The following is a 14,512-nucleotide window of genomic DNA, read 5'->3' as shown; positions in this document are numbered from 1 at the left end:
TGGGCGTGACTGCAGTGCCCCACTGAGCCCAGCAATTCCCACCAGCCAAGTTGGCCTCATGAGCGTCCTGCCCCACTGCCCAGTGACAGACCCCCAGCAACCTGCCTGTCACATCCCTGGCTCTCCTTGCCCAACTCCTCCTCTCAGCCTAGGCAGGTCTCTGCCTCCATTGGTGCCACATTCTGGAAGCACCCAGAACATTCCAGGGCCACAGCTCAGGCGATGGGGCTTGGCCTAATTTGCTTAGGCATTTCTCCTCACAAAGGCACAATGGGAGCCGGCTGGGACCGGCCCTCTGAAAGGCTGAGCCTCGCCCACCGCTCTGGGGTGGACTCTAATCCTGCCTTTTCACGGTCTTTTGTGTCAGCCACTTCTCTGGTTTCTTCCTCCTCCTGGCTGGTTTCTCAGGCAACTTTGGCAGCGCAGAGCACAGGCTGCCTGGTGAACGCCCTGAGGGCTGTGCGTCCCGTTGGTCACATTGGGGTCCCACCTGTGGGATTTAGCAGGGCGGCGGAGAAGAGAAAAGGAGGAACATTCCGACTTGGAGGCCATTGTAGGCAACTGTGCAAATATATATAGGGGTTTGGGGGTGTGTGAGTGTGTGTGAAAGTGAGAGTGAGTGTGAGTGTGAAAGTGATAGTGAGTGTGAGTGCACACACAATGTTTACATGTGCCTGCCCCAACTCCTGTTGCCTGGAATGATGGAGGTTCCAGTCCTCCATGGGCTGCCCCAAGTCGCGGTGGTCAGCTTCAGCCTCTTGTTCTGTGCTTCTGCCTTTGGGACAACACCCCTCACACGCGGAGATCAGAACTGGGAAGCCACGTGGCTGGATGTCTCCAGAGGATGAAGGCAGAGCCACCCCAGCCTGAAAAGGAGGGCTCAGTGACACACCCTGGGAGCATTTCTCACATGCCTTTGTGTGCATCTGCCATTTCAGAGGTTTGTGTCACCTGGTGGAAGAGCTCATTGTGTAACCCCATAATGGGCCTCCTCTTGTATCTGGCCATACAGAATAAATCATAATACCATATGCACAGCCTAAATGCAGAGGCATTTAGGGTTGGTGTCACCCCATTCACTTTATTTATTGTAATATATCACAGTACAGGTCAACCAACAAAAACCAGTGGCCAACTTGATGACACTCACACAACTAAACGAGAGTTCTAGGATGAGCTCCGAGACATGGAAATGAGAGCTGACTCAGACTAGCACCTTACTGGAGCACTTGAAAGCCTCCCCGCCAGGTCTGAAACCCCGGCTATGGCAAGGGCTGCCCTCACTCTCCACCTTTGAATGTGCCCAGAGGCCTGTCATTTGATGCTGTACTGGGGGCGAGATATCCAGGAGCCAGGAAGTGGCACTGTGGGGAGAAGGACACAGGACACCACTGCAGCCACTGCTGAAGAAGCCTCCTCAGGGTTCCAGGCTTGCTGGGCAGTGGTAGGGAGTGGCTGACCCACTGCTGCCTCAGGGGTTTGCGTGTGGGCCTTGAGCCACCCCTGCCTCTCAACTGACCCCACGCAAAACCCCATGAAGCACTTGTTGAACATTCTCCCTTCTGGGGACTTTGCACTCATGGCCTCTGGGCCTTTGAGCTCCCCCTTTATGCCCAATGTGACCAGTGGAAGAGAGTTGCCCACCTGCAGGCCAGACAGGAACCCAATGAAAGGATCAAACCTGGCCTCAGCCAAGGGGGAGTTTCCCTGGAAATCCAGGGAACGTGGGAAGCTGATCAGAGTCATCACATAGCAGTTGCCCAACCAGGAACCTCCTGGTGCAGAGCCCAGCAAAGCCCCCCCCCCCCCCCGAGAAGTCCAGGCAGAGGCACTCCTCCAGGCAGGTCCCAACTTGCCTGTTCTGCTCATCCTCTTGCAGTCACCCGAGTGCTGCTACTGCCCTGACACATGTGACACAAGAGGAGGCCAAGAAGAGCAAGTTGAGTTGAGTTCACTTTGCAGTCTCCCCACCCAGCTCCATGTTTGTTCACGAGGGACGGAGAGATTAATGGTGAATGCACTTCAAGTGCAAAGGTGAGGATCACGAAGGAGGCGCCGGGGAGTGGTTGTATGGTACACGCTTAGATAACACTCTTCGTGCCAAGGGGTAACACAATCTCCCTTTACATAACTGTGGGTGCAAAGACAACCTCCCCGCTCCCCACAGGTGTTTGCCAGCTTCGAGAGGTGTCTTGCTGGTCCCGGGCCAGGGTGTCTGGATCACCTGATGTGAGAGTGCCCTGGAATGTTCTGTTTACGCTGAAGTTGAGAGCTGCTTTCCCAGTCGATAAGAGCCCGAAGGGTTGAACTGTGCAAAGATAAAAAACATTTATGAGTCTCCAGCATAGAATAACACTTGTAAAAACCTCGTTTGAAAAAATAGAGTGGATGGTCAGCCTGCCTGTGTAACCCCTTGGAGTCTAAGAGACTTGAGTCTATGAGCAAGGCAGTACCTAAACACTGTCATCATCACCATCATCTCCCATGTTCAGAGGCACCACTGACCACTTGCCAGGTGGCTGCTTGTGGGCTTCTGGACCAGAGGGACCCCCTATGGCCTGGTCCAGCAGCCTGGCCCTTCTCTGGGCTTCTTGTGGCCTCAGATGGAAACCGCGGTGAGATGTCTCAGGCTGGGTGCTGAACAGTGGAAGCTGGAAGCCACCAGGCAGAATCAAAGCCAGCTCTGCCCTCCCGGGTGTTCTGCAAAACATGAAGGAGAATCTCCCCATCCTCCCAGCACTCATTTCTGTCCCCACAGAGAACCCAGCTTTCCCCACAGGTGGTTCCCACCCTGAGAACATTGCCCTGAAACCCAATCTTGTTTTCCTGCTGCATCCGGAACACCAAGAGCAAGAGGCCAGCCTGGTGTCACTTACAGGACAGGCTCCATAAAAGGGGCTTGCGGAGGCACCCAGCGGACACCTCAGCCTTCCCACGATGGAGCTCGGAGGAGCTCTCACCATCTTCCTGGCCATTTGCCTCTCCTGCCTGGTCCTCCTGTCTGCATGGAGGAGGATGCACAAAGGGGGCAAGTTGCCTCCAGGGCCAACTCCCCTTCCCTTCCTTGGCAACTTGTTGCAAGTGTCAACCAGCGAGACCTTCAAATCCTTCCTGGCGGTGAGTTGGGCCCTCTTTGGCAGGGCAGGAATGGAGGCCGTCAGCTCTAGAAGCCCACTGGGTGAGGACAAGGCATGGCAGGGGATCCTGCCTGCATAGGAATCCATTCTGAATGGTCCCTGTGCTTCAGGCTGTGTGTGAGGAGACTCCAGCAATCCCACATTTGAGCAGTGCCCCCCACCTGCACCTCCAGCCTCTTCAGCTCCAGAAGGGAGTTAAGAGAAGCACAGTCAGATGCAAGAACTGCTGGATCCAACCAAAGCGGGTCCGTCTCGCTTGGTGGCAGAATTTCCAGTGGCCAACTGGATGCTTCCAGCCCTCTCCGCTATGACTGACCCCTCACCCACCCCATGGCAACCAGTTTTTAGGAGTAGACTGCCTGTGGACCCCCATGAAGGGTCTATCACCCCCACTTGTGGTGATGAACTGCTACATTACTTGCACTTCGTGGGAAGGAGCTTCCTTTGACCTGTCCTCCTGCACGTCCACCCCACTGTAGCCCCTCCCAATTCTAGTGCTAAGGGAGAGGGAGAGAAGCCTCTTCCTGCCCACCCCACCCACTCCGTGTTTGGTCATTGCCCCCACCTCTGCCTGCTTTCTCATTTTGCATTGCTAACTTTCGTGTCCCCCACAGCTGAGGGACAAATATGGTCCAGTGTTCACGGTGTATCTAGGTCCCCGGAGGGTGGTGATCCTGTGCGGGCATCAGGCAGTGAAGGAAGCCCTGGTGGACCAAGCAGAGGAGTTCAGTGGGAGGGGAGAACTGGCCACCATCGACCGGAACTTCAACGGCTTTGGTGAGTGAGTGGACTTGAGCTGCTTTGCCACCGGCGGGGAGGCCTCTGTGCTTTGGCGTGCGGGGAGGCTTGATGGGCACCCACCATGTTCTTCTGGTGGCCGCCTTGCTTTGGTGGTCCTAGGAAAGGGTAAGGCCACCGCAGTGAGCCTCCAAACCTCATTTGCAGGAGTGGCCTTCGCCAACGGTGAGCGATGGAGGCAGCTGCGCCGCTTCTCCCTCACCACGCTGAGGAACTTTGGGATGGGGAAGAGGTCCATTGAGGAGCGGATCCAGGAAGAGGGCCAGTACCTGCTGGAGGAATTCCGGAAAACCAAAGGTCGGTGCTGCTCTCACTCACCTCGCCAAGTGCAGGGGGCGCTTGCTGACCGCTTGCGTAGGAGGGCGTGGGGAGCAGCTGCAGCCCCCCAATGTGCCCTCTTCTGTGCATCTTGCCAGGTTTGCCCTTTGACCCCACCTTCTTCCTGAGCCGCACCGTCTCCAACGTCATCAGCTCCGTCGTCTTTGGCAGCCGCTTCGACTACGAGGACAAGACCTTCCTTTCCTTGTTGCGCATGATCAACGAAAGCTTCATAGAGATGAGCACGCCCTGGGCCCAGGTACTGTGTGGCACACGTGGCTGGAGAAGCCCGTCCTCCCGAAGACTGGGACAGATCAGGCCAAGAGATGAACCTCCCTGCTGAATAAAGCAGAAGGGAAGGGGGTCTCTTGGAAGCAGCAAGCACTCCCCAAGACTCTGTTGTTAATCTCTGTTCTTGTTTGGGGGGTGTGTGTGTGGTGCTAACTTGGTTGTGGGGCACCTGTGCATGGAATGCAGGTTCAGGCTCTGCTGACATCTCCGGGGCTCGCTGGGGGAAAGACCCGAGCCCAGGAGAGCCACTGCCAGTCAGTGAAGACGAGGCTGAATGGTGCCCTGACTTGGCATCAGGCCGCTTTGCAGGAGACCTGCCAGTGCAATGCAGTCCTTGCTCTTCCTTCCAGCTCTATGACATGTATTCCTCCGTCATGCAATACCTGCCGGGGAGGCACAACCGCATCTACTACCTCATAGAAGACCTGAAGAAGTTTGTTGCTGAGAAGGTCAAAGCCAACGAAGCAACGCTGGACCCCAACAGCCCGCGAGACTTCATTGACTGCTACCTCATCCAGAGGGAGAAGGTACCGGAATGAGCTCTTTGTGACCCAGGAGAGAAGCATGGGAACCAACTGGGCCTCTTCTCAGAGGTTTGGCAAAAGGGAGGCGGGGAAGGCAGAAGCGCCCAGTTTATACCCTGAGGGTGCAGCCACCTTGAAATGCTGTGTCCATTTCTGGCTGCCCTGTCTTCAGTAGGACCTCCCAGAAGAGCAACCAAAGTGAGTAAGAGAGGCCCCAAGGAAATCTTTGGACTGCTGGCTGATCTCTGACAGGTCTGTTCTTTGTCCCTTCTAAGGAAAAAGCAAACCCTTCCAGCGAGTTCAACATCAAGAACTTGATCCTCACCACCCTCAACCTGTTCTTTGCTGGGACAGAGACGGTTAGCACCACCCTGAGATATGGGTTCCTGCTGCTGCTGAAACACCCAGACGTGCAAGGTATGGTGGTCTGACTCCAGCGTGGCCTGGGAGGGGGTTTGCAAAGAAAAGCACGTCCCTGCCAGCTTCCTGCCAGCACATCCCTTCCTGTTCTCAGTTCCTGCCGGTAACTGGATCTGGGGGCAAGTTCATCTGTTGACTCAGACGCTGAGCAGGATCTGGGTCTGTGAGGCAGGGCAACAAAGGGCTTTTTCATCCTCAGAGGCATGTGCAAAGGCTGCACTTGCGTCTCCCTTCCCTGTTCCCACAGCAGTTCAGATGAAGACCATGCGCTGTTGCTGGAAAGATTTTCAGATTCTTTTCACTGACGCAATGCCAAACAGTCACAGACCTTTTAAAAGGGTTTGGAGGCTTTATTTGTACAATAGTTACACACAAGCCAATTGATTTCCATTTGGATACAAATGTTCGCTCTTCATTTCCCATCCCGTTTCTCCAAGAATCACACCCAGAAAATCACGTAAAGTGAGATAAACAAGTTACCCATGTGACACTATATGTCACTTCCACTTCCTTACAGGACATATTATGACAGGTTTGGTGCATGGTCCCAGCTTTAATTAGGAGGTCATTCGGCCCTGCATCTCAAAATGTTCCTGGCCCACAACTTTGCTTACACAAGATCCTGGAATTCTCCCTTTGGAAAAGTTATGATCTACATGTTCTGCCAATCATGATCTCTCTTAGGTCACTTTAACATAATGACCCATCCTGTTTTTTAAGGGAAACAATACTCATTCTCTTGGCTCCAATTTCAGTTATTTTTCTCAAACTAGAGAAGATAAGTTAACCCTCTAAAATCTCTATCACTGTTTATATGGCAAGCCGTTCAATATTGCCCCAAAGTGCCTGCGAAGAAAGTGCTCCCCCCATAGAAATCAGAGGAGCTTTAGCCAACTCTTCTGCCAACTCTTGGTCTGCTTGTGGCGTTTCCACTCTTCTTTCCAGCCAAGCTTGGCTCCCAACTGGCTTCCGAGAAAAACCCACCAAGGACCAATTCCATTAGGTACATGTGGAGGTTCCTCAAGGCAGCTCCGCTTGCAGTCTCTGGCAGCGGACGGTTGCAGGCTCTTCTCTCCCTCTGGAGGTGGCAGAAGGAGGTGCAGGAAGCCTTTGGTGAAAACACAGGAGCAGCTCCTTTCTGCAGTGCTGGTGCCATCCAGTCTCAGCCTGCCCGCCCTGCTGTCCCCATGGAAGGGGGCAGGAAATGGCTGCTGGAATGCCAGGGGGCAATCTCTTCAGCAGCTCCTTGTCACTGTCTTGGCAGAGAGGGTCCACCAGGAGATTGACCAGGTCATTGGCCCCAACCGCCTCCCCGCCTCCGAGGACAGGATGCGGATGCCCTTCACAGATGCCGTCATCCATGAGATCCAGAGATTGACAGACATTGTCCCCTTGGGGCTTCCACACACCGTCATCCGGGACACCCAGTTCCGGGGCTACACCCTTCCCAAGGTGAGAGGTTTGCATGGGAGGGGGCCTGTGCAGGAGAAGTAAGCAGGCAGGAAGAAGCAAGCAAGCAAGAAGCCCTGTTCAGACATCATCCAAACGTGTGGAGGAGAGCCAAAGGTGCCTCTTCCACAACCAGAGCCTGGGGCTAAATATCAGAGAGAGGGCAAGTCACTGTCCAGGTCTGGCCCTGGATGTACAGCTGAATACCATCTCTGACCTTGCTGCTACTTCCGTTGCCCTTCAGCCGCCCTTCTCTTTTCCAGGGCACAGACGTCTTCCCCTTGCTGGGCTCAGTCTTGCGGGACCCCGAGTATTTCAGCCAGCCTGAGAAGTTCAACCCTGGGCACTTCCTGGACGAGAAGGGCCGCTTCAAGAAGAACGAGGCCTTCGTGCCCTTCTCCTCAGGTAGGGCTGCCTCCTCCCTCCCTCTCTCTGTCCGCTGCACCTGCTTCTGCTTCCTGCTTTTGCCGCTCAAGAGCTTGGCCCAACCTTAGACTCCAGTGAGGGGATTTGGGGGTAGAGCTTCCACAACAGCTTCCTGATGCTCGCCATGAAATGGCTCAGGCAGGGTTTGGTGGGGGCACATGGGTGGCCCTCTGCCTGGACGGAGGGTGACTGTTGCCTGCCTGACAACCCCTGCATGGCCTCTGCTCTCCCCCAGGGAAGCGCATCTGCCTGGGGGAGGCCATGGCCCGGATGGAGCTCTTCCTCTACTTCACCACCACGCTGCAGCACTTCAGCCTGAAGTCCCTCGTGGCCCCAGAGGACATTGACATCTCCCCCAAAGTGAGCGGTTTTGGGAACATCCCACCCACCTATGAGCTGTGCCTGGTGCCGCGCTGATCTCGGGGCTGGGCTGGCCTCCAGTGAGGTGGGCTTGGAGGGAGGGAAGAAGAGGCAGCCTGCATTTCTCTCCACTTGCCACAGACCCTTCCCAACTGTCTCAGAAGAATCACACACAAACACCTGCGCATGGAATTGTTGTAAACCAGTATACCTTCCCAATTACTTTCCTGGTACCATTGCAACCATTGTGATGGCAGACCACGAGTCCCATGGGATTGGGCCTTACGTCTTGTATGTGACCACACCATCCACCTATGTTCCTCTGCCTGGGCCATCCAGGACAAATACCCAGGTTGGTCCTGTTCTCAGTCATTTACTCTGCTTAGAATCCAATGCCTCAATCATTTGGAAGAACAGGCTAAAAGTCTCTCTTTCAACCACTGGACCCTTCTCAAGGAGCGTCTCAACAAACTACGTCTGTTTAGGGGAAGTAAAGCATATGTAGGGAGAAGACATGAGAGCTGGAAAGACCCCAGCCAGGCAGAGGGAGGTTTCATAAGCAAACTGGGGAAAAGTCAGACCTATTTTCTTCTCATTTTGTGTTTCATCATCATCGAAGCTGCTTAGATGTAGAGCCTGAGAGAGACCAGATGCCTAGAGTATGCTGGCCATGAACACAAGTGAATACGTGACATGGTTGCTTTGCTGTTATATTGCCAAGGCTTAAAAGTGGAATAAAATTTTACTCGGTCACCAAAATGGAGAGGACTCAATTTCTAAAGTGGAGTGGACTGACTTTCTCTGTGTGTTCATGGCAGGGATATGCGGTGGGTGGGGAAGCAGGTGAGGCAGAGCCTCCCTGCTGGAGTTCTTTGAAAAGTGCTGCTGCCATGGGAGGTGCTTTGCGAATGGTTCTGGTGGGGAGGCTCTGCCTCACCTGCCTCCCCACCCACCGCATGTCCCTGGTTCATGGGCACCCCTTGATGGTGAGTGCTGAAAGGAAAGCGGCCCCAGGGACGTGTCCTTCTGTCCTTTGCCTTTGCTTGCAGTGCTTTGGGGTGGCAAAGTGCCAGGAAATGGCAGAGCCCCGGGATGGTTTTTTCCTGGTGCACTGCTGGAGGCTCCATCACCGTCTCAACCCAGGCCAAGACTGATGCTCTAATTGCCCTTGCCCCCCCTCCCCGCAGGCATTCTGCCACAGACTACAAGGGAGTCTGTCTCTATGATGGCCTCGCCAGCAAACACTGTAGGGCCGCATTTCCACCCCTGGCACTGTGCAGCATCGGCTCCAGGTTCCGAGGGTGCTGCAGAGGACAGAGAAATGGCAGAGCCCCTGTTTGTGGCTTAAAATCCACACAAGGAAGACAAGCTGGGATTTGGGGCAGGGAGAGAGCTGCGTAGCAAAGGAAGAGGGGGGAAGTCAGCAGCAAATGGGGGTGACGCAAGGATGAGGACCAGGCACGGCTTAGAGCCTAAGAGGGGCTGCCGGGGGAGGGGGCAACTTGTCAACCCCCTCTGCATTGTGTTCATGGCACTCCAGCCGCAGAGGGGGATGGGCTGGGGTGCTTTTCACAAATGCCACACTCAACCCCAAGTTTTCGCATAAGCAGTCAGAGCCAGGCTGGCACTGCTGGCTCTCCATTACTGTCAATCTTGGAGGCAGGTCTGGAGTGTGTCCCTCCCAGTACTGTGCTTTCCAATGCACCCTGGCTACTCTAATGCCCCCAAGTACTCTAATGCACCCATAGAATTGAATGAAGAGGAAAAGTACAGACTGCACTCCCAAATCCTCCACCCTGCCCACTCCACTACAGCAGAGCACTGGATGCTAACTAAACTCCGTGGCCAGTCACAGTAATGGAACGTCTGCAGGCACACTGAGACCCAGAAGCCCGGGGCACAATATGGGGCTCTGTCTCTCAGACCTCATTCCATGCACGCTTAGAGCTCACAAAAGGAAACTTTGGTGATGGATAGAAAATGCACTCACATACCAGGGTAACCACAAGCAGAGCGCATGTGGCTAATGCTGGTGTTCTTGGAATTCTCTGCAGGGACTCTGCCCCGGGAGGACTCCACACCCAGGTGCCCAAGTGAAGCCTCCAACCTCCGCTCCATCACGCCAAAGGGGAGAGCAAGGACAATGCACCCCACATTGGTGTGTGTGTGGGGGGGATGCCATGTCTCAAAGCATGCCCCATCTCCAAGCACTGACCAGTGTTGTCCAATGTGTCTCTGCTCTCAGCTGTGCTCTCAGCTGTGCAGCCTGCTCATCCCTGCCTCTTGCAGCCGCCGCCAGCAGTAAGTGCCTGCCCTCTCTTGGGGAAACTGCTGGCCAAACACCTGACCCTGAGAAGCTGGACTCAGCGAGGCACCAGCACAGGTAGTGTCGTACTGCACCTAGCACAAACAGGGTGCTAAATAGCGACAGAGTAGGTGGGGATCCTCAAGTGACATGTGGCCCAAAGAGAGTGGGAGTCACCATAGTCTTTGTCTTCTCCAGAATGGGTCTCTCTGCAATGCGAGAAGCCTCAGATAAGACCCTCAGTGTTGAGCCAAGGAATCAGTAGGACAAATCAGTAGGACACAGCAGATTTTGTTGAAAATAGGGCGACTGTTTCCAGCACACACAATCACGAGAAGCAGAGGGGAGAAGAAATGCAAGAGGACTAGAAATGCAAGCACACCACTCCAGCCCATGGCCTGTGCCTCAGGGCTACTGGCTTATCCTGGAAGGGGCCAGACCTGCCAAGGCAGCGCTTCTCAGTGACAAACTGGGCAGATCTTTCTTCCTGTGCATTTTATCTACAGCCCTTCATTTTATATGGTGATTGCAGCATTTCATCTAAGTCATTTGCTAGCGCTCACTTCTTCAGGGACATTCTGTAGAAGACAGACATGTACACTTACAAGGACCAAGCTGCCAGGTCAAGCCAGGAGGTCATCACAAGACCCCTTGGTCAGTTTATGGAGGGCAGGCAACCCTGTGTGGTCTCCTCAAAAGTGAGTATTACTGAGTTCATCAGGATTAGTCCCGTTGAAGCATGCATAGGATTGAAGCCCTCGTTCGAGTTGCAAAAGCAAGCTGGGGTGCAAAAGCAGTTGCAAAAGCATGTTCAGGTGTTTCAACAGCCAGCGTTCCAGAGTCACAGGTCCTTGATGAAAAGCTTCCAAGAGGCTGTGCTTGGCATTGGGTGGTCCTGGCTCAGCGAATTCACTTCATTTGAAAAGTCTGATAAAAGCAGATTTTCATGCTAGGACACCCGGTCAGATCTGTCCAGTTTGAAACTCGCCAGACACTTGAACAAAGCCATTCCCCATGGCCAGGTGCCCTCTGCACAGGATAACCACTACTGTACAGCACACTGTGCACACTGCACTGTGACCGCAGGCCCAAATTGCAATCCCCAAATTGCGATGTCTGATATTGATGTTCAGAACTGCCTTTTGCAATGAAGTTATTGCTTCATTCAGCAGTTATTGCAGTTATTGCTTCATTCAGCCAACACTATCTATCTATCTATCTATCTATCTATCTATCTATCTATCTATCTATCTATCTATCTATCTATCTATCTATCTATCTATCTACCATTATTATTATTAATTATTATTAACAGTATTTATATACCGCTTTTCAACTAAAAGTTCAACTAAAAGATCTATTTATCTATCTATCTTATTTTATTTTATTTTATTTCTTTTTCACACTCTACTACCACCCTTCCTCCAAGGAGCTCAGGGTGGTGTACATGGTTCCTCCCTGCCTTTTGGCCTCACAACAACCCTGTGAGGTAGGTGAGACTGACTGTCCCAAGGTAACCCAGGCAGCTTCATGGCTGAGCGGAGATTTGAACTTGGATCTTCCAGCTAAGCCCAACTCCCAAACTACACCAGCCTGGCTCTGGTCTTGCAGTGGAGAGCTTCACCCTGAAGACTGGAGCTGAAGACTCAGGGACTGGGACCAAGCAGGCACCCTGCCACTGGGCCACAGCCCCTCCAAGCTAGAGCGCCCCCCACCTGCCGAGCATGCCAGCAGAGCAGTTCTGCTGTGTTCACTTCAGAAGCAGCCCTCCAGCTGTGCCAGTGCCGCAGTGCAGTTCCTGAAGTGCCCACATGCCTGGAGTTCAAACCCTCAGCAAATCCTCTCCCTCCCTCTCTTCCCACAAACAGGCCAACCCCAGAGGCCAATCTGCTCCTGCCCCCAAAATCCACAGGTTGCAAGTCTCCACCAGCTCATGGAGCAGTAACCTGATCCCCCTTCAAAGTGCTGCACACCTTGAGAATAGGTGTGCCCAGGTAACTTGATACCCACCTTGCCTGCCCACACCCTGCAGATGTTCACCTTCCTGTTGCCAGAGGAGGCTCATAATCCGAGTTTATTAATGCAAGTCCATGGCCCGGTTTCGGCTACTTTATTTATTTCCCACATTTCTACACTGCCCGTCCTCCAAGGAACTCAGGGTGGTGCAGATAGTTTTTTCCTCCTCACAACAACCCTGTGAGGTAGCTAGACAGAAAGATACTTTCTGGTCCAAGGTCACCCAGGAAGCTTCGTGGCTGAGCAGGAATTTGAACCTTGATTTTCCAGGCCCAAGTTCAACTCCTGAACCAGTCTGAACTCCAACTTTTCTCCAACTTCCAATGTTTCCTTGTTTGTTTGCTTTATTCCCTTCTCTCAAAATAAGTGCCTTCCACGGGTGATAGACGTGCTGGTGGAATCTTTTCAGTAAGAAAGGGCGAAAGGAGAAGGAGAAGAAAGAGACATTTAGGGGGAGCAGAAAAATGGTTTCTGCCCATTGCCTCTTCAGAGGGGGAAATGGGGCAGAGCTTTCCATCTGGGCCCTGGACCAGGAGCATCCAGGAGAGGCAAGAGAAAAGGACTGAGGTCTGTGCTGGAAGAAAAGACTGCAGATGGAACAAGAAGGAGACCACCCGACATAGAAGGAGCCTGAGAGAAAGAGAGAGAGCAGGTGCAAACATGCCTGCACTTGGCTGAATGGACACAGAGAAATTGCTTGAGCAAAGTGGGTGCAGCGACGTCCAGCAGGGGGAGCCGCGGAGCTACAAGAGCGAAGGACGCGAAAGGCCAGCCGGGAACCAAAGTTTGCAGACTGTCTGCAAGGGTGTCCCAGCGGCTTTGAGGCCAGTGGGCCAGCACTGGGGGGCGGGGGGGAGGAGGAAATGAGGGGGCATTCCTGACACTGCACAGAACTGAGGAACAGCTCCGGTGTGCAGTTGGAGGTATGCGTAAGACTCCCACCCCACAGCAGACGCCTCACACCGGCTTTCGTCTGTGGCAAAGAAGTGTCTTCTCCTTGACTCGTTTCTTTAGGCTGCCCCACTGCTAGGGGTCCAGGCTGGCTACAATTCAATTTCTGACAAGGGCAGAAACGAGACCCAGTGGAGAAGAGGGGCTGCATCGACCCACATCCCTCCCTGGGACTTCCCAGCAAAGAGGGCTGCTGAGGCCACACAATCCAATTACCTGCGTGGCAGCAAAGGAAGCAGGTCCTGCTGGTGGACGAAACCGGCCGGATCCATCTCTGGCTGGCTTGGCCACTAAACCTCCTCCTCGCCTCAGGGTAGAGCCTGGCTGGTGCCCTTCCAAGGAAGGGATGGCACGTTGTGTGCTCACCCAGGGCCAAGACAAAGAGTTTCAAGCCAGCCAGTGCCGCTGAACCATCGAGCACCTGTTTTGCTCGGCTGCTGAGGGTTGGAAAGAGAACCTCCTGCCCGCAAGGACACGAAAACTCAGAGTGCTCTGTGCCAAAGGTTTACCGCAAGCGTCTTCCTACTGTCATCTTCATCTTGGTGACACCGAAGCCCCAAGCCCTGGAAGGTCCCGCCCTGCAGTGTCCTGTGATTGTTCAGTGGTGCCAGGAAGGGCTCATACAAACTCACCTGTCCAGGAGAACCCTTTTAGCCCACAGCAGTGCACCTGTCGGAAGATAGCACCCTTGGGAGGAGGGCAGCCATGTGAAACAGCACATCTCACGCTGTGGCCAGGCTTTGCAGTGCTGTGGGGAGAGTTCCTCACTGGACAGCCCCCAATGGCCCCAGCATGTCTCATTATGCTTCCCTTCTGCTTCCCTGCAACTGCCTTGTAGACCAGGGCAGCAGGGAATGGGTGTGTCACCCATAAACAACAAGGGGCTTACTCCCCCCCCCCCCAATATGGTCAATTTGTGCTGGTGTTGGAGGTACAGCGGTGTGGTGTTGTTCCAGTGCCCAAGGCACATTCGTTGGCAGAACTGGAGAGTTGCTGTTGCTGGCACCTGAGGGCACATGCCCACAGCTTATGTCACTCAGACTGGCATTTCTGAAAATACAGGTTTGTGCCCTTAATCTGCTCCACACCCAGATCACAATTTTCCTACTCCAATGTGAGGTCTGCCACATGCATCGCAGCAGAAATGTCCCAAGGCATTGTGGCTGTGGCAGTGTGGCTACTGAGCCACTCCCCCTCCAAGGGCATCATCACGAACAGTGAAGCCCACCAGGGCCAATGCCAGGGGCATGCCAGCACCATGCCAGAGAATGCCTGGCCAAATCAGGCAGGGCGGACGTTGGGCAAGTTTCTCGATACTGTACTGATTAACCAGGAACACGACTCCTCTGACTGACAGGAGTGTGCAGAGATTAGGCACACAAGTTGTTGACTCTGTGCTGTTGCGTAACAGAGGTGGCAATGCCAAATCCAGCCCCAACTAAGAAGCCGAGCTCACCCAGCTAGGGGCAGTGGCCAAACTACGGGAGAACAGAGGAAGAGTGAGATCCGGCCTCACC

General features: G+C 53.9%; 1 protein-coding gene across 2 annotated transcripts; it reads left to right on the top strand.

Annotated features, from left to right (window-relative positions):
* The first annotated feature begins 2,931 nt into the window (after positions 1-2,931).
* On the top strand, positions 2,932-7,780 carry LOC136661266 (cytochrome P450 2G1-like). Of its 2 annotated transcripts, XM_066638381.1 has the most exons (9): positions 2,932-3,117; positions 3,752-3,914; positions 4,083-4,232; positions 4,352-4,512; positions 4,895-5,071; positions 5,344-5,485; positions 6,753-6,940; positions 7,201-7,342; positions 7,599-7,780. In XM_066638381.1, the coding sequence occupies exons 1-9, from the start codon at positions 2,938-2,940 to the stop codon at positions 7,778-7,780; spliced, it is 1,485 nt and encodes a 494-aa protein (XP_066494478.1). In that variant the 5' UTR covers positions 2,932-2,937. The 2 variants fall into 2 exon arrangements, with proteins under 2 accessions (XP_066494478.1, XP_066494477.1); XM_066638380.1 differs by lacking the exon at positions 3,752-3,914 and having other exon boundaries at positions 2,938-3,124; positions 4,080-4,232.
* The last annotated feature ends 6,732 nt before the right edge of the window (positions 7,781-14,512 follow it).

The sequence above is a fragment of the Tiliqua scincoides genome, chromosome 10 (genome assembly GCF_035046505.1).
Source record: "Tiliqua scincoides isolate rTilSci1 chromosome 10, rTilSci1.hap2, whole genome shotgun sequence".
NCBI classification, from domain to species: domain Eukaryota; kingdom Metazoa; phylum Chordata; class Lepidosauria; order Squamata; family Scincidae; genus Tiliqua; species Tiliqua scincoides.
Note: the sequence above shows the minus strand (reverse complement) of the source record. Positions and strands in the feature narration are given on the sequence as shown.